The following is a 21,085-nucleotide window of genomic DNA, read 5'->3' as shown; positions in this document are numbered from 1 at the left end:
CCTGGCATATGTATCACACTCATTTCACAAGTTTTAGAAATAATAGAGGACTGCCTGAAGGAAGCAAGCAGGGCAGGCAGGAATAGCGGCAAGATGGAGAAATATACTAGGAGGAAGGGAAGTCACAGGGTTGAAACATAAGGAGGCAGGGAGGAACTGATAGGGAGATGCCTGGGGGAGGAGTTCACAGGATGAGGCAATAAAGTTTACTGGAGTTCAGTTATTGGTTTGTTTTGAGTCATCTGAGCTCAGGTGTAGATTTAAAACCCTGATTTAGCTGCTCCAGCAGCCCTCCTCAGCTGTTCTGACAACTGCCTAAACCAGGGGTCTGCAACCCGCGGCTCCGGAGCCGCATGTGGCTCTTTTACACCTTTGCCACGGCTCCGGGGCGGATACTAGCGAGGGGAGGAGGCGCATTGTGCGCCCCGACACTCCCCACTGTGGCGGGCGCTGTACTGGCTGTGACATCGCATGGGGCAGGTGCGTGCGTTAGTCACGCACCGTCCCGACATCACCTTCCCGCCCGCCCGCTACATTGTAAGGGGCATGTACACTGGTCACTGCATTGAAAGGGGGCATATACGCTGGTCACTGTTTTGAAGGGGAGTGAAGAACACACACACACAAAAAGGTAACTTGTTAATTTAACGTTTATTTCTATGAGGAGGAGTAATTCTGAGGGGTCAAACAGAAATAATAAAAAAGTGACAAAAAAGTTATTTTTATAATGACGAGTTTTGCGGCTCCCAGTTTTTTTTTCTTTGGAAACGGGTCCAAGTGGCTCTTTTTGGCTTAAAGGTTGCAGACCCCTGGCCTAAACCAATATGTGAGGGACAGGGAACAAGCTTACTGGGCTTTTCCCTCATTCCCATCCTGCCCCATGCATGGAAAGGTGCCTGCTTGCTGTCTGAAGTTAGAAATATAATCCTGCTTTCCCCTGGTGCTTACCCAGTTGCTGGAACGCTTGAGGAGGGTGAGCATCTGGCCAAGAGAGAAATTTTGCCATTCAGCTTGTAACCTAACCCATTCTAGGTGTCAATGGAGAGCCCGTTGCAGGAAACTTTTGTATGGAGGAAGCTACCCTACCCGATAAAATTGCCGAGGGTCAAGTCAAAGTTCGTACACTTTATCTGTCTGTTGACCCTTATATGGTAAGTATGTGTGGCAGGTGGTTATGTGATAAGCATGCAATAAAATTTGGAGCTCACAGAAGCTCAGTTTGCCAGCTGTAGCATTTAATGTGATCAAAATTATTCATATCTCGGTCCAATATTGGCTTATGTACAGTTTCGATTTGGGGGTCTTTTGGCCAGCGTAGATAGCTATGAACTGAGGTCCTGAGCATGCATGTGCAAGATATGTATACACATACTTGTCTTTTTTCCTTGTTGTGGCCCGTATAAATTGCCTGAATGTTTAAGACAGTTAGGTGATCACAGTAGTCAGGACTGAAAGTAACATAACATAGGGTTCCCATATCTCTAAAAGTGAAAATCTGGACACAAAAGCTTGGCAAAGTTGTTGAGATTTTTTTTTTTTTGGTAAAATCTTAAAAAAAAAATTTTGAGCTATTCTTAAGGAAATTCACCAAAATCTACACTTCTGTCATGGGTTACCATACGTCTGGACACCATATATCCAGACCCTAACATAACTGCTCTGTGTGTGTGTGTGTGTGTGTGTGAGAGAGAGAGAGAGAGAGAGAGAGAGGAATATCAGGATCTTACTCTGCTTCTGTCATGAGAATGTGGACATCCCATAGTGTTACATGTATGAGCCAACCATGTGATCTCCCAAGTGTTGTTCATAGCTAGATAGCTTTTCTTTGAAGCCTGCTTGAGTGCTTCCAGTTCTCTTAAGATTCCTTCACTGCTCTACATCACAAATATAGAATTACCGGTTTACCTCAGAACAGGGCCCAGAACAAGGGTGAGTGGGGAGGCATGGGTTCAGAGAAGTAGCTGTGTTTAGGCTATTGCGGGGCTAGGGAACATGCTCCCCTTCAGATGTTGTTGGACTCCAGCTCCTGTCAACCCAGGGCTGTTGTCCAGGTTGGCTGGGGCTGATGGGAGCTGGAAGTCCAAGCAACATCTTAAGAACCACAGGTTCTATACCCCTGGCTTATTGCAACAAAAAGCAGGGGAAGTATTGTGGCATAAGGGCTTCTGAGCCTGCTGTTTTCAATTGGGGGGGGGAAGCTCCTATTAGTGCCAGTGTAGCCTCTTTGTTCCTCGCCTTCAATCAGGATGTGGTGGTTGCAAAGTTCCTGCCCCTCAATTGTCCTCACTCTGTGCTGTCTATTTATTTTCATTTTAGAAAGGTCTATACAAGAACTAAAGATGTGACCAATATTGTGTCTAGTTTGGCCCTTAGTAACCTTATTCCATAATATTCTGAGTAAGGGAACAGGGAATATTTCACAAGCTCACAGGTTCTAATTTGTTTACCGACAAAAGCTGGTAAAGGAAGGTCATTAATAAATGGTAAGGATTGTCTGCTCTAGAACTACCGACATTCCAGTCTAGGAGGATAGGAATCTGCCTTATACGGAACCAGGCCATTGTTCTGTCTGGCTCCGCACTGTGTGCACTGGCTGGCAGGAGCTCGCTAAGGTTTCAGACTGGGGATGTTCCCAGTCCTACCTGGGGATTCTTGAGACTTTCTCCATGCCAAGTTGACAGATGCTGTACCATAGAACTATGGACCTTCCCTTATTCTGTTACAAGTGAGAGTCTGAGCACAAGGTTGCTAGATGTACAGATGTTGTAGATAGATACTCAGGGTACAATAGTGCCAATTACTGTATTTTTTGCACCATAACTCTCACTTTTTTCCTCCTAGAAAGTAAGGGGAAATGTCTGTACGGGTGGCGGGGGGGATCTCCTGCAGTCGTGAGCAGAGGATCCATGGTTCCCCTTCCTTCCCTCCTCTGTGGCTCGCTTTGAAACAGCAAAGCGGGAGAAGAGCCACTGAGTGGGGAGGAGAGAGGGACAGAGAACCTGCTTCTTTAAAGGAGCAAAGTGGGAGAGGAGAGGAGCCTTCTCCCCCTCTTCTTCATTATTAGCAGCATCCTTCTCCACCCACCCCATGTGTGCTCCTTCTCCCCTTAAACCCCTCTTCTTCATTATTAGCAGCATCCTTCTCCACCCACCCCATGTGTGCTCCTTCTCCCCTTAAACCCCTCTTCTGCATTATTAGCAGCATCCTTCTTCACCCACCCCACGTGTGTTCCTTCTCCCCTTAAACCCCTCTTCTGCATTATTAGCACCATCCTTCTCCACATACCCCACACGTGCTCCTTGTCCCTTGAGTACTTTTCCTTCCCTTCCCACTTAAAACGTGGTTACAAAGCATGGATCCACATGGATCCTCAGGATTTTTGCATTGGGCTACTCCAAACTCACTGTCAGATCACATGTCTGTGGCCACAGCATGAACCACAAAAATCATACATCCACTGTTTCGTTTAGAATATTTTTTTTCTTGTTTTCCTCCTCTAAAAACTACGTGCGTGTTATGGTCGGGTGCGTGTTATAGAGCGAAAAATACGGTATTTTCCTACTCAGTGAATAAAACGATTGGTTTTTTTCCTCTTGGTTTTAGCTGTTCTTACTTTTTCCGGAAGTCCCTGTCAGGGAAGAAGGCAGCAAATAAATAAATAGATGATAATCAGTATTAAAAATTGAGATATGAAAGCTAGGAGCTAAATGACACTTTAATCCTAGGTTATGGGTGCAACAAGGGAATGTCTAGGCGTGCTTTTTTATAACCAGAATACAAAGCTGAAAGTGAATGAACTGCAGCTAAAATCTTATGTTCATTTTTCACATGGTCTGATCCTCATCTGAAGACTGCAAAAAACAAAGCCATGCTTCCCCTGCCCGCTCACCCTAATATTCTTAAGAGGGTCTCTTCTCCAGTCTTCAGAGAGTGGCTGGAAGTGGGGAGGCAGAAAAAGGTCCTCCTTTCCTTCCACTCTGCAGTTTTAATCTGAAATTTTAGGCACAGTATTGCACCCAGAGCTCAGAAACTGCTCGTGCTAATTAAATTCCCTGTCACAAAACGCGCTTAGAACAATGGGAGTTTTGAACGCTGATGAAAATAATAATAGCATAGCCCTTTATTCAAGCGGAACTGAATAGGATTTCCTTCAGTGTTACTGTGCATTGCCATGCTGTTAATACAGGAAAAATTAAAAGACCCTGTTGTGAGGAGGAATGGATAAAGATAGAAGCAAAAAGCTCCAAAGATAAGACAGGGTTTTAGTTGTTGGTAATGTTAAGAGATGTTCAGAATAACTATACATGGTTGTATTTTAAAGGATTATCTCATGGCAAACATTTTGTCTTTCAGCGATGTCGTATGAATGAAAACTCTGGTTCTGAGTACCTCCAGTCCTGGAAGTTGTCCGAAGTCACTGATGGCGGGGGAATTGGTTTGGTGGAGGAAAGCAAAGATGCCCGTTTTGCTGCAGGAGACTTTGTAACTTCCTTCAACTGGCCCTGGCAGACGAAGGCCATTCTAGATGGGAAGCAGCTTGAGAAGGTAGAGTTCTTGCATAGAGGAAAGGCAGCTGATTGTTCCATTTAATTCAGGGGGTGAGGGTGCTATAACACTGGGGCCTATGCCTTTTAAACAACTTGTCTCTGTTCAGATTGATCCACAGCTTGTAGACGGTCATCTTTCCCATTTTCTGGGTGCAGCTGGCTTGACTGGGCTGACATCTTTGCTAGGCATAAGGGAGAAAGGACATGTGTCTCCAGGTGCCAATCAAACTATGGTGGTCAGTGGGGCTGCTGGCGCCTGTGGTTCATTGGCTGGGCAGGTAAGCTGGTTTAAGACTAGTATTTGCATCTTAAGAGGAGATTTTTGCTTTTTCGCATATTTTGAGGTAAAGTGTATTAGCTGCAGATGTAATTGTGTTCGTGTTATGCCAGTGATGTGGGAGCCACCAGATGAGAAACCATGGACCATGTAGTGGGGATGCTGAGGCTCCTTCCCATGCCAATGTCCACCCTCGGGAAATGGAGTTGGTACTGGTGTGCGGAAGAGCTACAGTAGGGCTCCTCCTTGTGGTTCCAGACTTCTCACGTTACCCCAGTGGTGAAGGATGGAATAGTGCTGTAGTGACTCCAACGTCACAACAACAACAACAACAACAACAAACAAGCATAAGATTTGGATCAACCAACATATACAAATCTCCTTCATCTCCTCAACACCCCTCTGAAAACCACTTATAATCAATCACTCACCAGAAGCTGGCTGAGCTTTCACCTTGGTGGGGATAGCAGGTGAAATCGAGGGCGCCTTTGATTAAATCAGTTTTGCGTAGAGGGGGCCAAGGCTGAGAAGCATTGGCCCAGGAGAGATGGCCAGGGATGTGTGTAAGGCCACAGACTCATGATATAGTTGGCATTTCATAGACCTGCTGGCTGTATGAACCAGCACCTCCAAGTGGACACATTTGGTGGTGTGATTTTTGTGATTGTAGCAGCTTTTTTTCAAGCAAATCACTGTGGCTGTGAGTCTGCTGCACGAGATACAGGCCTGTCCACATTTCATAATTAGTTAGCTGTTAATCCACTCCCCCGTTCCACATTTGAATTAGATTGAAGTAGTCTACAGCAACTTTGGTCTTTTCTATTCATACCACATGGCCCTTTCTGTTGTGCTTCTCCCCTCTTCTGATTTGTTGATTCTATTATGCTGATTAAGTTCCAAGAGGGCATGCCCACAGACACATGCACGTGTTGTTGTTGTTTTAAAAAAACTTTCCTCACCCAAGAAGCACATAAAAGCACAAAGTCAGGCAATTGTCCATTTGCTTCTGCAGTTTTTCTGATTTTGTGGATACCTGAGGGATCAACAGGTGGAGGAAATCCTCCGTGCATAGGAAATAGTTGCAAGCAGTGCCAGAAGAGATATGAAACCATTGAGGAAGTAGTGGACATGGTAAAAGGAGTAGCAGAAAGTGACATCATTCATCGATCATCGATCCACTCATTCATCCCAAAGCACCAAAACAAATTATCTGCAATCCCAAGTGGAGTGAATTGGAACCAATTTTGTGGATAATCTCTTATGCACTGACTTCAGACCCTCACTCTTGTGATTCCACTGTACCCTGGTTATTTTGTTACAGATTTCTTTTTGAAATAATCATCATGATGCATGACAAATTGTTGCATAGTGCTAGAAGTTGATGAACTGCGGTGATTGTGGTTTTGATGCTTCCAAAGATAGGTTCCCTGGAGGGCTGTTCCAGAGTGGTTGGTATCTGTGGCACCGACGAAAAATGCTCCATTCTGGTGTCAGAAATGGGGTTTGATGCGGCTATCAACTATAAGAAAGAGGATGTGGCACAACGGCTGCACGAGCTCTGCCCAGCGGGAGTGGATGTGTACTTTGACAATGTTGGTGGAGACATCAGTGATACAGTGATCAGTCAAGTGAGTGTGCGTGTTACCCATTTTGTGCCTTCCCATTAATTACTCCGGACTTCATGCAAACTGGTAGAATTTTACTGTAAATCTGCCTGACCGATGAAAGACAAGATTATCACGATAACTTTGGCCAGGTATGCTGCTAGGAGTTTTGCGAGGCTTCTCATGCATTAGGCATTTAAAGAGGTTAAAAGTACATAGACAGGGGCAGGTAGTGCATATACAAGCCTCTGCCCATGATCTCCCCCCCCACACACATGTGCTCAACGCAGACTTTTGCATGCTGACTTAAATGGCTTAAAGGAGGTTTTTGCATCTGTTTAGCTGAATGCAGGTGGGAGCGAGCAGCTGAGTACACTTGCCCCAGGCGTTGGAGGGTTAAGTTGGTTGGGGGCCCCCACTGGGGATGGCTGCTTTTTTGTTTGTGTTTATAACTTTATTCCAACAAGATTCCTCCCCTGGGCCTCAGACAAGCTCCGCACAGGCCTGGCTGAATGTGCCTAGAAGTCTCCCAAGTGACTGGGAGCCCTGCTCCATCTGGATTCCCAATCACACAACAGCTTCTAAGGATCTTTGGTTGAGTGCAACTAGAAGTCCCTTTAGACCTTCACACTCAGCATGCAAAGGCCTGAGAGGAGCTCCCACCTGTGCAGACATTGAAGGTGGAACTTCTGTGTGCCTCCCTTTCCCTCTACAAACTTTTAAGCCTTGCCTGTTCAGGCAAATGTCCAAAGACAGCTACAGGGCCACAACATATAAAGAGTTTTAAAAAGAACAGTTGCGCTGGGAGTTTAGTGGTTCTGGGGCAGGGAAGGAGATATTTCCAGTTATTGCACTGGCTTGTACTTTGGTCTCTGGAGATTACACAGTTCGCCTCACCCCACTGTGCAGTTTCCACTAGACTTTTTTTTCTAAATGGACGCTGCAATCCTATGCACGCTTACTTGTGAGTTCCATTCAGGGCAATGTGACTTAGGTGTAAGTAAAAGGATTGCACTGTAAAAGTGGCCAAGAGCCTTTCTGAATCTTCCGTTTTAAATTTATTTTTTGTTGAATTAATTGGAGGCTGTGTGCTGCCCTTCTGTTCAGCTGTGCACACCTGAATGAAGCAGCCATAGATCTAGAGCACATTCCATCTTTAAGAGTTAAACTAGCTCCCTGCTCCGGAGTCAATTCAGAATGCCAGTACTGACATCCACAGTGCAACCCTTTGTATGTCTCCTCAGAAGTGATCCCCATTAAGTTCAATGTGATTGACTCCCATGTAGGTGCATATAGGATTGCAAACTTGAAGCTTTACAAAAGTATAGCTATCAGAAGGAGCAATTCCTTTCATATGTACATTTTTAAATGCTCAACCGGGCTCTAGACCCCAGGTGCCACTGCCATCCAAGGTAAGACATGGAGCAAAAAGAGTGTTGTAAGAACTCTTTACCTTCGAGCCTGACTTGGCCACCCTTGCTGTGGACTTCTAGACAGGTTGTTATCATTTGAGACAACCTTCTCACCTGCCAAATGTGGTCTGTGGGAGGTGAGAGAGATGATAATCTGGCCTGCCATCCTGATCCAGTTCCTTGCTCCTGGTGTAAAGTGTTCTTGTGACACATTTCAGCTGGATGGGAGAAAGCTTTCTCTATTTCACTGCTATTGTTCATGTTGCTTGGCATGGTGACAAGTTAAATTTGTTCCCCTGTAATGCACCATTGACTGAGATGGAGGGTATGTTGACATATATTTACTCTTGTTTTTCATATAAAAGAGTACATGAAAAGACTATATTTCTGGTTGTTGTAGCAGCATGTAGGCCAGATGAACTGAATGTTCTTCAGCTCTGATTCATAGTGCATAGTAAACACACACTGTATCTTTGGGCTGTTCTCTTAATTGGCATGGGTAAACCAATTAACAACATTTAAACATTTTAACAGTTGCCATTTAGCAAGTTTTTTTTCAGACTGCATACTGGGGTCTCTCAGAAGCCAGTTGAATATGAGAATATTGGTAGTGGCAAACACATTTCTCCACCAGACAGTTCTGGTTTGCTGGTGGGGGGAGTGCGGGCTGCCCCACCTTTGTTGTGCAAAGTTGCCCCTCCAGATAGCAACAATTCAGTAACACTTGGGAAGCATTGCAGAACAACTATTTAAGTAGAATGGTGTATGGACGGACCAGTATAAACTACCATCAATGCACTGCTATTGTGTCAACATACACCCACAAAAAGGCCCGCCAGTCTGAAGGGCATGTCTTTATTGAGCATTATTTCTTATTTGTTAATGGGACAGTTATATGACAATGAGCATTCATCCTCGTTGCATGCATAATGTTTACAGTCATAAAGGTAAAGGTAAAGGTACCCCTGCCCGTACGGGCCAGTCTTGCCAGACTCTGGGGTTGGTGCGCCCATCTCACTCAAGAGGCCAGGGGCCAGCGCTGTCCGGAGACACTTCCGGGTCACGTGGCCAGCGCGACATCGCTGCTCTGGCAAGCCAGAGCCGCACACGGAAACGCCGTTTACCTTCCCGCTAGTAAGCGGTCCCTATTTATCTACTTGCACCCGGGGGTGCTTTCGAACTGCTAGGTTGGCAGGCGCTGGGACCAAACGACGGGAGCGCACCCCGCCGCAGGGATTCGAACCACCGACCTTTCGATCAGCAAGCCCTAGGCACTGAGGCTTTTACCCACAGCGCCACCTGCGTCCTGTTTACAGTCATGTCTTCCCATTAATTATTTGTTCATCTTTTACTTTTCAGTGCATTTCCCTGTCACTTTCCTAATTGCAAACAGTTGCTGTTTTAAAGTGGATTTGCTGTGCCACTGCAATTTAGGGTTCACCTACAGTGGTGCCTCGGGTTAAGAACTTAATTCGTTCCGGAGGTCCATTCTTAACCTGAAACTGTTCTTAACCTGAAGCACCACTTTAGCTAATGGGGCCTCCCGCTGCTGCCGTGCCGTTGGAGCACGATTTCTGTTCTCATCCTGAAGCAAAGTTCTTAACCCGAGGTACTATTTCTGGGTTAGCGGAGTCTGTAACCTGAAGCGTCTATAACCTGAAGCGTATGTAACCCGAGGTACCACTGTATACTGTTGTTTAATGTAAATAGTAGGCCCCTGTACCTCCATTAATTCTCCTTCGCCCATATGATGTTTTCTTCTAAATCACGACCTTCCCATACATTCCGCTCCTTCAATGTGGATCTTCTCATACCCTCTCCTTTTCAGCATATATCTGGTATAAGAAAATCCAGATTGAGGAAGGAGAAAGTGTAGGAAGGTGATGATTTGGAGGAAAACATCGTATGGAAAAGGGAGAATTAATGGAGGTCCAGGAATCTTACTATCCACATTAAACACAGTATGGATTACCCAATTTTAATCAACTTTAATTGTGCAAATTTGGACTTCTGATATGTGTTTGAATTCCTCCCACGAAATAGTGACAGTCTGTAGGAGGCACCTTTAGAGCTCCATGATACTTCCACTTCCTTGTCCTTTTATCACAGTAGCTGAGATGTCACCCTTTTCTGTTTCCACCAACTGCTGCTCGCAGAATCTGGGGCAGATCTTATTCCTTGAAGGAAATCAAGCACTCAACAATGCAGCCCTAGATCCCTCCTCGAGGAACAGAGCAATGGAAACAGAATGTACGGTACTTTATGTCTGCTTACAGCTTAGTCTTTATGGCAAGGCAGTAAAGTACTCTCATTTTGTCTCCAACAGATGACTCCAAATAGCCATATCATTTTATGTGGCCAGATCTCCCAGTACAACAAGGATGTACCTTACCCCCCTCCTCTGCCTCCTGCAATAGAAGAAATAAGGAAAGTGCGAAATATCACAAGGTATTTCTCCTTCGTTGGCCTAGCCACCTTCTGGGCTGAACACATTATTATTAATTATCATTATCATTTATTAAATTTCTATACCTCTCTGTATCTGAGGATCATAAGGAAGTTTACAATATCAAAACACAAAAATACACAACCCAGTAACAAACAAGAGCAACAACCCCACAGTTTAAAAGGCCATATTAATTTTTGTCCTAAGGACAGACTTACTAGATCTTTGCATTGCAGTACCTTTATGGAAAGTTGTCCCCTAAAAGTTTATTTGAAAATAGAGATCAATCAGATATTTACTGAAACCAATATCCATGTTGCTTACCATCAGTGAGGAAGCCACTTGACAGAAAACAAGCTGGGAAGAAAAGCTTCCATTCACTCTTGAGGGAAATCCGCCTAGTGCTTGAAGCACATGGACAAATGTGCAGCTAATAAACTGCTCATTGGATAAATGTATGTGAAGTAGGGAAATGTTTTCTTTTGCAATATTGCTTAATATTGTCAGATGTTTGGTAGGCTGAGGATGCACACTTACTTGGGAATAATCCCCACTGAACTCAGTGATACTTTCTTTGGAACAGGCTTGCCTAGGGTTTCCCTGTCACTTTCCTAATTGCAAACAATTGCTGTTTTAAAGTGGAATTGTTGTGCCACGGCAATTTAGGGTTCATCTATACTGTTGTTTCTGCAAAAGATGGATATGTTGGGCTAGAAAATCTAATTACTGCTTTAAATTGGTAACTGCTGTAGTAATCCCCTCTTGCATGCAGAATTAAATCTAAAACGAGCCTTCTGGAATGTTTTCAGCTAACATCACTACCTAATGAATGAAACACCCATTCTCCTGTTTCATAGGGAAAGATTTCTAGTTCTGAACTATGTGGAGAAATTTGCACCTAGTATTATACAGCTCTGCCAATGGATCAAAGAGGGAAAACTGAAGGTATGACACAGATCTGAAGGTAATTGCATATGGGTTGCAGCTTTGGCTTTTAATCATGAAAACCAGCTTTTCTCATTTGTCCTGGTCATTGTATAGTGCCTCGAATATCCTATTTCATCCAATGAGCATAGAAGCTTTTTTAGAGAAACAAAAAATTAATATTCTAGACTGCTTTCAGCTTCCAAAATGAGAGCTCAAAAGGAACAATATGGAGTGGCTTGCAAAGCATTGGGGTTCAAAGCTTGGTAACCCTGCAAATGGGGTTTTGAAAGGTTGGTGGGGCAACCCCCCTGTCAATCGTGTAACTGGCAAGCGGATTGGCTGGCTGGGTTGGGGCTGGCTGAAGATCTGACCCCCCAGAGCAAAAAAGGTTCCTCATCTTTGACTCTAGTGAATTAGATGAGGTAAAACTAACTTCTTTTGATATTTTTATTATTATTCCCCAGTGAGTTGAAAACTGTTTGCTTTTAGGAAACAAAACCAGAGTAGAAAACAAACACCTTATACTTTCTTATTTTCTACTTTTACAGGCTAAAGAGACTGTAGTAAAAGGCTTAGAAAACATTGGAGGTAAGGTATTATTTGTTCTTCACAGTCACCTGTCCTTAAGTACCGGGCAGGGATGAACTATAGTCTAGTGGGAGAGCAGGTAGACAGCCCCAGGCTTTCCAGCTCCAGTTGAAAAGATCTGGTAACATGTGTTGTAAAGCATGTTCTTCAACCTTTCCCCACCCCCAACCCTACAGAGGATATTGGACTACATATCCCATCATTCCTGGCCATTGGGTAAACTGGCAAGTGAGGATTGGAGTTGGCTGCATGAGGGCCCCTATCAGCAGTGCTATTTTTCTAGAAATTAAAGTGCTAGAACTCACCATGAACATCTCCCTCACTCTCTTAGAATGTGGCGGAACTGAGTTCCTGTGAGTGCCCCCTTAAAAAAACAGCCCTGAGTGTAGGCATTATAAATATGGCTTCCTATGAACAATAAAGCTATGGGATGCTAACTTTATCCCTTACACAGTTTAGGAGTTTGATTTAAACTGAATTTACTTCAGTTTAAAAGCATTTGACTATAAATCTATACAGGAATAAAATCTATTAACTGTGTTAAATAGTTGGGCAGCAAAAGTCTCAGGTAGCCATTGTTCCTTTTTAACAATGCATTACTGCTTAACCTTACAAAAATTGTCAGAAGAAAAATCATTTTACAGGCACAAAACTGATCTTTGCATTATGATTTGTTTTGGTATTAAAGAAACCAAGTACATTTAAGTCCAGTAAGAAATGATTCTTTTTTTTTAAAGGAACAATGTTCTTTTACTAATTATTTTTGTTTTATTGTAGCTGCTTTCCAGTCTATGATGAGCGGGGGCAACATTGGGAAACAAATAGTGCTTGTTTCTGAGTAAATAAGTCATCGTACTGTTTCCTGAGTGTCAACTATGAAGAAAAAGCATCTTTTATTTGCAAAAGTTTGGCATGAAAATCTCCTTGGATAGGTTCTCCCGTTGCATAACCAGAAACAGATTTCTAGTTTCGTATTCTCATTTAATAGCTGACATTCTTATCTCAACTGTTGTGACACTAACAGAAGGCAAGTCCAAGTTTTGATTCCAGGTCCCCTTATCTGATGTTCCATGTGTATTTCTGTACACATTGCCTTAAGACAGGAATTTTGTAAAAGTAAGAATATTATCTGTGCTGCCCTTGAATCTCAAGTGTCTGAATACTACTATTTAGCAATAATTGTGCCACACTGTTATAGTATACCTCGGTTGCTACTAGATGTGAGAGGACAAAGATAAATGCTTCTGATACTAAAGCTGTTAAAGCTGTTTTTTAAAAAAAGTTCTAATGGCTTCTTGATTAATGTGATCAAGTGTCCTTCTAGGTACAGTAACCTGATTCCTTCAGTTCTTCATAACCTTGCCCAAACTAGAGTATACATATCATTTATTGTATGCAACAAAAGAAATCAAATTTTGTAAGAACAAGCCACAGCACAAATTTTATTATCACATTGTATGTATTGGGGTTAAAGATAGAGGAAAGTGTGTGGCTAGGAGCATAAGAGTTGTGTAGTATTATAGCTAATGCAATGAATTTGGGGGGTGCCTGGTTTGAATCTTGAACTGTCATGATCTTGCTAGGTAAGCATAGGTAAGCTCAGCTTCACCTGTCCCCATCTACAATGTGAAGGATAATAATACTGACTTAGCTTACAGGTTTGTTGTAAGACTAATGAGATTTTATATATGAAATGCTTTGAACACACAAGAGCTACACAAATGTTAATTACCAGCACGGCAATTAAGGTATATGTTCATCTACTTGCTCAGTGATGAAATTCTGAAGGAGCTGATTAATGGGATAGGAGAGCTGGGGGGGGGGGGGAATTCACATCTGACAATCAATGCTCCCCTTTGGTTTCAGATAGTACATAGGTAGATGAGTCTAAAAAGTCCAGGACACAATTTTCACAACTCTCTTGCGTCTATGGTGGCTCATTTACCAGAAGAAATGTATTTAGCATTAAGTCTGGAAGTGTATACCTGATTCCGCCAGATGTGAAATATGTTGACATTATTTTCAGCTCTCCTATCCCACTAGATCTGTTACAGCATTATTGGAGTACACTACTACGTAACCCTAAATTCATGCATCTGAATGAATGACACCATTTCTGAACTGGAATTGGTAGCTGGTACATGATGACTCTGTGCCTGATCATACCGAAGGAAGCCCATGTTTTTCCTGTGAGATAGATCTCTCTTATATTCAAAAGAAAACTGGCAAACAGAAGCCATTACTTTCAACTCCAAGAATGGGTTTAATACGCCTTAGGATGCGGGTGGCGCTGTGGTCTAAACCACAGAGCCTAGGGCTTGTCGATCAGAAGGTTGGCAGTTCAAATCCCCGCGACAGGGTGAGCTCCCGTTGTTCAGTCCCTGCTCCTGCCAACCTAGCAGTTCGAAAGCACGTCAAAGTGCAAGTAGATAAATAGGTACTGCTCCAGCGGGAAGGTAAACGGCATTTCCGTGCGCTGCTCTGGTTTTGCCAGAAGTGGCTTAGTCATGCTGGCCACATGACCTGGAAGCTGTCTACAGACAAACACCGGCTCCCTCCGCCTATAGAGCGAGATGAGCATGCAACCCCAGAGTCATCCTAATGGTCAGGGGTACCTTTACCTTTACCTTTACCTTTAGGTTCTTTCTATGGGTATTAATACTGTGCCAAAGTATATATAAATGTAACAGGAATACAGCTGTGCAGTTTAGTCTCTACTATGGGGCTCATCTTTCGGTGGGATAGGACTTACCTTTCTTGGTGTATTCCTGGATGAGCTTGTTAGGAATTTTTATTGTGGTTTTAAATTTTCTGCTTTTCAACGTTGTCTTGCATTGTTTTGGGACTTTTTTTGGTAGAAATCAACTAACATAATAAATTGTAATAAAATAACTGTTGATATCATCTTCGAAAACAAGACAACTTTCAGAGGTTGCCCACTTGGTGGGGGGGGGGGGCAGTAGGCAGAATGGGAATTTTGAGAATGTGCTGTAGGGGCATAGCACAAAATGGCTGCCACATGCAAAAAGACAAGGGGGGGAAGTCAGTGTCCCCATATGGTGAAGGCATTCCTCCCCCACCAACGGGAAAGAGCTACTTACCTTAGCTGCTGCCACACCTGTGTACCTCTCCTCTGTTCAGAACATATGGCGGATGGGTGTCTACTCTTGGCATCCAGTGGAATATGGAAACATTTAAGGGAGAGGCTGAGCCACTACAAACAAACTCAGTAAGAAGAGCAAACAGCCTTTTTGTGCATTGTGGATTTTTGAAAGGATTCTTACTCTTGAGGCCTTTTGCAGGAACACCAGTGCCCAATACTATAGTAGTGGCAGCCTAAACAACCATTTGAGTAATAGGGGAAGAACTAAATAACACACATTGATATTTGCTTATAGCGAGGGGAGCCTGACTCAAACCAGCCAAGCCTCCCCTGCAGCTTTATCTCCTGCTTTGATCGGGTGATAAAAACTCTGTCTGTTCTGTAGTGTGATCTTTAAAGAGCAGACAAAGTGCTTTATCTTCTGCTCAGGAGATAAAACATCCCTCTGACTGCCTCATAAGAGTGGATTTTGATGGAGCAGTCAAGACTGATATTATATTTCTAATCTCAGCAGAGAGCTAAGAGATAAAAGGCAGCATTTCCCCCCTAACCTCATTCCAGAGCTATGGGAGGGGAGCTGTCATTTACTCTTAAAGAGAAAGCAAGGGAGGGGCAGAACGGTGGTGCTTAGCACTGCGACTGGAGGTGACACGTGTCTGAATGCTCTGTTTTATTTTGAGAAAGATGCTTTATAAAGGGCAACCAGAGGGATGTTTTGCATAGACTGATCTGTACAAAATAAAAGGTGCAATTTCCAGCTACTCTTACCCCACTCCTGGAGGGCTGGAAATGTGCCAAAAGAACATATGTATGAGTGTTTATATATGAATTGAGACTGCATGTCTAGTGTGCTGTATGTACATGTGTGGAGAGCAGGGGTGTATGAAGTTTGCATTATTTCAAAATTGCGTACGAAATACCACTTAATTCACGATTTCATGTACTCCTCAAAGTGAGCATGCATTAAGATTCCGTCAGTGTTCACAGGATTAATCCCCCCCCCCCCCAATATAGCAACTCCCAGGGCTTTTTAACTTCAATAGGAAGCTGCTTGAAGAGGTCATTCAGTGATTTGGTTTGAAGGGTCACTAGCATGCAGATGACCTCTAACTCTAGTTTTCATTCTCAGCTTGTTAAAGTGACGTAGCAGAAGTGCAAAATCAGTGATGAGCTGGATCAGGGCCAACACACAAACTTAGTGTTAGCAAGACAGAGGTGCTACGGATAAGTGATGCATTTGCTCAGGGAAGTGGAGTTCAGTCTATTCTAGATGGCGACATGCTGTCCTTAAAGAATCAGGTTGTGTCTAGATCTGGCTTTGTCACTAAATATCCAAATAAAAGCTGTGGCAGCATGAAGAAATTGTTCATATTGTTGCACGTTCTAGGAGCTCACCGAGAAGTTCGTGTTTCCTTTTGGAATGAGGCACAGCAGAGACTGTGGTGTCTTTATGATATATGGTTTATTTACAACCTGAGCCTATGATGGAGGGGTTCACAGCATGAACACCCCAAGAGGGCTTTACTTCCCCATAGCAGCAGCCTTGGATTAAAACAGAAATCAAATATCCCTCTGACTATCTCGCTTCCCAGCCTGAAGCTTTGCTTCTAGACTCTAGCTCGCATCTTCCTTTCTTTTTTAAAAAAATAAAAAATCATTTAAAATTTCAGTGGGGAAGTAAAAGTGCAGAAGGTGAAGAAAACCAAACCAAAACAAAAACAAAAAAGTGCTTTAGACTGTGGTCAATACAATATATGGGTATATAAGTAATATGATTGTTCTGGCCAAATCCATAACAGTGTGTGCTTCCAGAGCACCTTATATAAACACAGGTATTATGCACCAGATATAAACGAAAAGTAGAAGCAATTGTATTCCATTACAATATTCCATTTGAGAACTTCATTCAACATGAAGGTGACAGCAATTCAAAACAAAATTACAAATGTAATAAGGAAACAGCTCCTGGGAAAGACATTACGGATCCCTTTACAGCTTTGTGTAACTGATCACCCTATTATGCCGCAGTTCGGAAATAAATTAGGGGCAGCTCCAAGCCTCCACATTCAGTTGTCCAGGCTGCAGAGATAGCATCTACACAGACCTGCAGTTCACAGCTTCACCACTTAACAATTCAAGTGAAAAGAAATAGAGTGGAAAATCAAGCAAATGAGACAGAAGACCTTTGAATCGGCTGATAAATGTGGTAAACTGCTGGCTTGGCAAATAAAAAAGAGACAAAAATTGAATACGGTTACAAATTTAGAAGTGGATGGAAAGAACATTTATAAACCAACAGAAATTAGGGATTGCTTCCAGAAATATTTTAAACAATTGTATAAACAAGGTCCTCAGAGAGATATAGATATAGAACAGTTTTTGGAGAAAAATGGACTGAAAAAGATTTCTCAGGAAAGTAAAAGGATCTTGAATCAGAAAATAATAGAGCAAGAAATAGAAGGTGCCATTCAAAATATAGCATTGGGCAAATCTCCAGGACCGGATGGATTGACTTCTAAATACTATAAGATTTTGAAAGAGTGGTTAATACAACCTTTGAAAGAAGTATGTAACGAATTTTTTTTTTTAATAATATTTATTAAAAATTTTCCAGAATAAAAAGGAAAGATAGCAAGAAAGAAAGAAAAAACAGATATGATTTACACTTGGTTTCAGTGGCATCTTTCCCGGACCTCCCCCCCCTCCCCCTCTTGTATTCCATTTCCCTTAAATTGATTCCACAGATTCTTACCCCAAATTTTAAAACCTTATTTGTAATTTTAAATAACCCATTTATTCCAAATTAATTTATCTTATTTATCTTAATGAACCATTTCTCCTTATATTTTATATAATTCCCTAAGATCGACCCCATTTCCCTTCCACGAATTCCCCTATTTTCAAACAACAAACATGAAAAAAGAAAAGAAAGAAATAATATATAATTTTACAGCCTTTGGATTCCAAATCTCCCCCCCCCCCATTCCCCGGTTCCAATCCCCGAAGTTCATCCATTGTCTACTGCCAGCCTGGTGTATCCACGTCTATATCTCAACTCCACTTTGCCGTCTTTTGATAGCTTTTAATTTCAGAAAGTCCAATCTCGAAAGAACTCTCAGAAAAAGTCATTGTTCTTCCATCCAGACCTCTATGTTTAAGAGTCTAACTTAAATTCTATTTCTTGGTCCTTTTAAAGTCTGGATGTTCCAAATACTCCGGCTTCAAATTTGATCCAGCTCTTATTCCTCAGGTTGCTTTTTCCTGTTCTGCTGCAGAAACCTTCTAATTCAGAAACTTCTTGTTCTCCACAGAGGCTTTTGTTATTCAGGAACATAACTTGCGTCAAGTCCCTTCCTTTCTTCAATAGATAAATCCATTGTCTCCTTTAGTATAGAAACCTCTGTAGACAAAATAATGCTTCGTTTTTGCAGCTTTCCCAAGAGATAACAGATCCTGCTCAAATTCATAGTATTTTTCCACTTGCTGCTACTGTTGCAATGTCCCAGCCTCCCTCTAGAGGGAATATGGTAACTTAATTTCTTTCAAAATCAGACCCAAAAGTCAAATAACTTGTTGCCTTTATTTCCAATAATTTATGTCCAAATTGTAACAAATCTAACCAGCAAAGCCATCGTAACAAAGTTCTCTTTTATTTTCCTGCTTTGACAGCTACTTTGACAGCTGTCAAAGTTTCTGTGTCTCTTCACCAGTCTCTCATAGCGGATCGTTCCCGGTTCCCGGGGGGGGGGGTTGCACTTTAGTTCCCACAAATCAGTCTTCTCCTCCAGCACAATTATTGTAATTTCCCTTCGTGAAGTTAAAATTTTTTTTCAGGTAAACAAGTTCATCTCTCGATCTTAGTTGTCAAATCCTTGCGTTGAGCCATCTGCAACGGGGGGGGGCAGACTTCCTTTTTGCACTCCCCCCGCTCGCTCCAAATTCAAAGATCAAATTTCCCTTTTAAGTCCAATCAATTTACTCACGGGTTGTTCCTTTTAGTCCAAATCCGAAATTTTCAAAGAAGAAGTCGTTGCTCTCTGCCGAATGGCATGCGGCTTCGCTGGGCAGGGGAAGCCTTGGACTCACAGCACCACACCCCCCCGTCACCCGCTCTGCAGCCTTTAAAAAGGCTCCTTCGTGGGTCGGGGGGGCGCAAACGGTGCCCGCCGAGTCACCAAGTCCATGGGCATCTCCGCCCATGGTTTTTGAGGGTCCCCGCGTCGCCGGCACGGCAGGACCCGACCCCTACCCTGCCGACTCCCTCCGGAGCTCGGAGGGAGTCCGCCATTCGGCGATGGCGCCGACCCGGAAGTGTATGTAACGAAATTTTGGAGGGAAAGAAGGCACCAGATACGTGGAAAGAGGCTTTCATCACACTTATACCGAAGACTGAGACAGAAAAGACTCAACTTAAAAACTACCGCCCAATCTCCTTATTAAATGTGGATTATAAAATTTTTGCTGACATTTTAGCGAAAAGGTTGAAAGTAGTTTTGATGGAGGAGATACATAGGGACCAAGCAGGCTTTCTCCCGAGAAGACATTTATCAGATAATGTAAGGAACATAGTTGATATTTTGGAAAAATTGGAAGTGAACATTAATACTAAAGCTGTTCTGATATTTGTGGACGCTGAGAAAGCTTTTGATAATATTTCGTGGAGTTTTATGATAAAGAATCTTCGGGGGATGGGGGTAGGTCAAGGGTTTGAAAATGGTATAAGTGCGATATATTCTGAACAAAAAGCAAAACTAATTGTAAACAATGTGGTTACAGAAGAACTTCCTATAGAAAAAGGGACACGTCAGGGGTGCCCAATCTCTCCATTATTTTTTATATCGGTCCTAGAGGTTTTGCTGAACATGATTAGAAAGGACCAGTTGGTTAAAGGAATACAGGTCGGAGCTAAACAATATAAGTTGAGAGCATTTGCAGATGACTTAGTACTTACATTGCAAGAGCCTGAATCTAGTACCAAAAGAGTATTAGAATTAATTCAAGAGTTTGGTCAAGTAGCAGGATTTAAACTAAACAAGTTTAAAACGAAGGTTTTGGAGAAAAATCTAACAGTATTGGAGAAAGAAAAGTTTCAGAATGAGACAGGGTTAACTGTGGTTAAGAAAGTGAAATATTTGGGGATAAATATGACATCTAAAAATTTGAACTTATTTAAAGATAATTACGAGAAAACCTGGATGGAAGTAAAAAAGACTTAGAAATTTGGTCAAATATGAAGTTTTCCTTGTTGGGTCGAATTTCAGTTATAAAAATGAATGTATTGCCTAGAATGTTGTTTTTGTTCCAAACATTGCAAATAGTGGATAAGATGGACTGTTTCAAGAAATGGCAGAAAGATATTTCTAAATTTGTCTGGCAGGGCAAGAAGCCTAGAATAAAATTTAAGATATTAACTGATGTGAAAGAAAGGGGCGGATTTGCCCTGCCAGACCTTAAACTGTACTATGAATCAGCAGCTTTCTGCTGGTTGAAAGAATGGCTACTTCTGGAGAATACTGACATTTTGGATTTAGAAGGTTTTGACAATTTTTTTGGATGGCATGCATATCTGTGGTACGACAAGGTAAAAGTTCACAAGGGTTTTAAAAATCATATTGTCAGGAAAGCATTATATAATGTCTGGATTAGATATAAAGATTTGCTGGAAAGTAAAACTCCAAGGTGGTTGTCGCCAATGGAGGCAAAAGCTGTTAAAAAACTAAATATGGAGGTCAATTGGCCGAGATATTGGGAAATTTTGGAGCAAGAGGGAGACAGATTGAAATTGCAAAGTTTTGACAAGTTAAAAGGGAAAGTGAGAGACTGGCTTCATTACTATCAGATAATGGAAGTCTTTAAATTAGACAGGAAAGTTGGCTTCCAGGTGGAAAAATCAAAAATAGAAACTGAATTGTTAGAGCCCAGTACTAAGAATTTGTCAAGAATGTATAATTTGCTGTTGAAATAGAACACACAAGATGAAATGGTTAAATCTGCAATGATTAAATGGGCGCAGGACATTGGTCATGACATTATGTTTGCCGACTGGGAAAAGTTATGGACCACCGGGATGAAATTTATGGCATGTAATGCCTTGAGAGAAAATATTATGAAAATGATTTATAGCTGGTACATGACCCCAGTCAAACTTGCAAAAATCTATCATTTGCCCGAGAATAAATGT

General features: G+C 42.3%; 1 protein-coding gene across 2 annotated transcripts in view; it reads left to right on the top strand.

Annotated features, from left to right (window-relative positions):
- Positions 1-16,537, top strand: part of PTGR2 (prostaglandin reductase 2) — a 31,118-nt gene extending 14,581 nt beyond the window's left edge. The window contains exons 3-10 of one of the 2 annotated variants that reach the window (XM_079990977.1): positions 1,033-1,151; positions 4,354-4,545; positions 4,655-4,825; positions 6,243-6,452; positions 10,167-10,288; positions 11,144-11,231; positions 11,762-11,801; positions 12,579-16,537. In XM_079990977.1, coding sequence (XP_079847103.1) covers positions 1,033-1,151; positions 4,354-4,545; positions 4,655-4,825; positions 6,243-6,452; positions 10,167-10,288; positions 11,144-11,231; positions 11,762-11,801; positions 12,579-12,643 — 1,007 coding nt within the window. In that variant the 3' untranslated portion in view covers positions 12,644-16,537. The remainder of the gene's footprint in view (positions 1-1,032; positions 1,152-4,353; positions 4,546-4,654; positions 4,826-6,242; positions 6,453-10,166; positions 10,289-11,143; positions 11,232-11,761; positions 11,802-12,578) is intronic. The other variant, XM_079990978.1, reaches the window with a different exon arrangement.
- Positions 16,538-21,085: the final 4,548 nt, after the last annotated feature.

The sequence above is a fragment of the Podarcis cretensis genome, assembly GCF_951804945.1.
Source record: "Podarcis cretensis genome assembly, chromosome: 1".
NCBI classification, from domain to species: Eukaryota; Metazoa; Chordata; class Lepidosauria; order Squamata; family Lacertidae; genus Podarcis; species Podarcis cretensis.
This window is presented reverse-complemented; position numbering and strand designations above follow the sequence as displayed.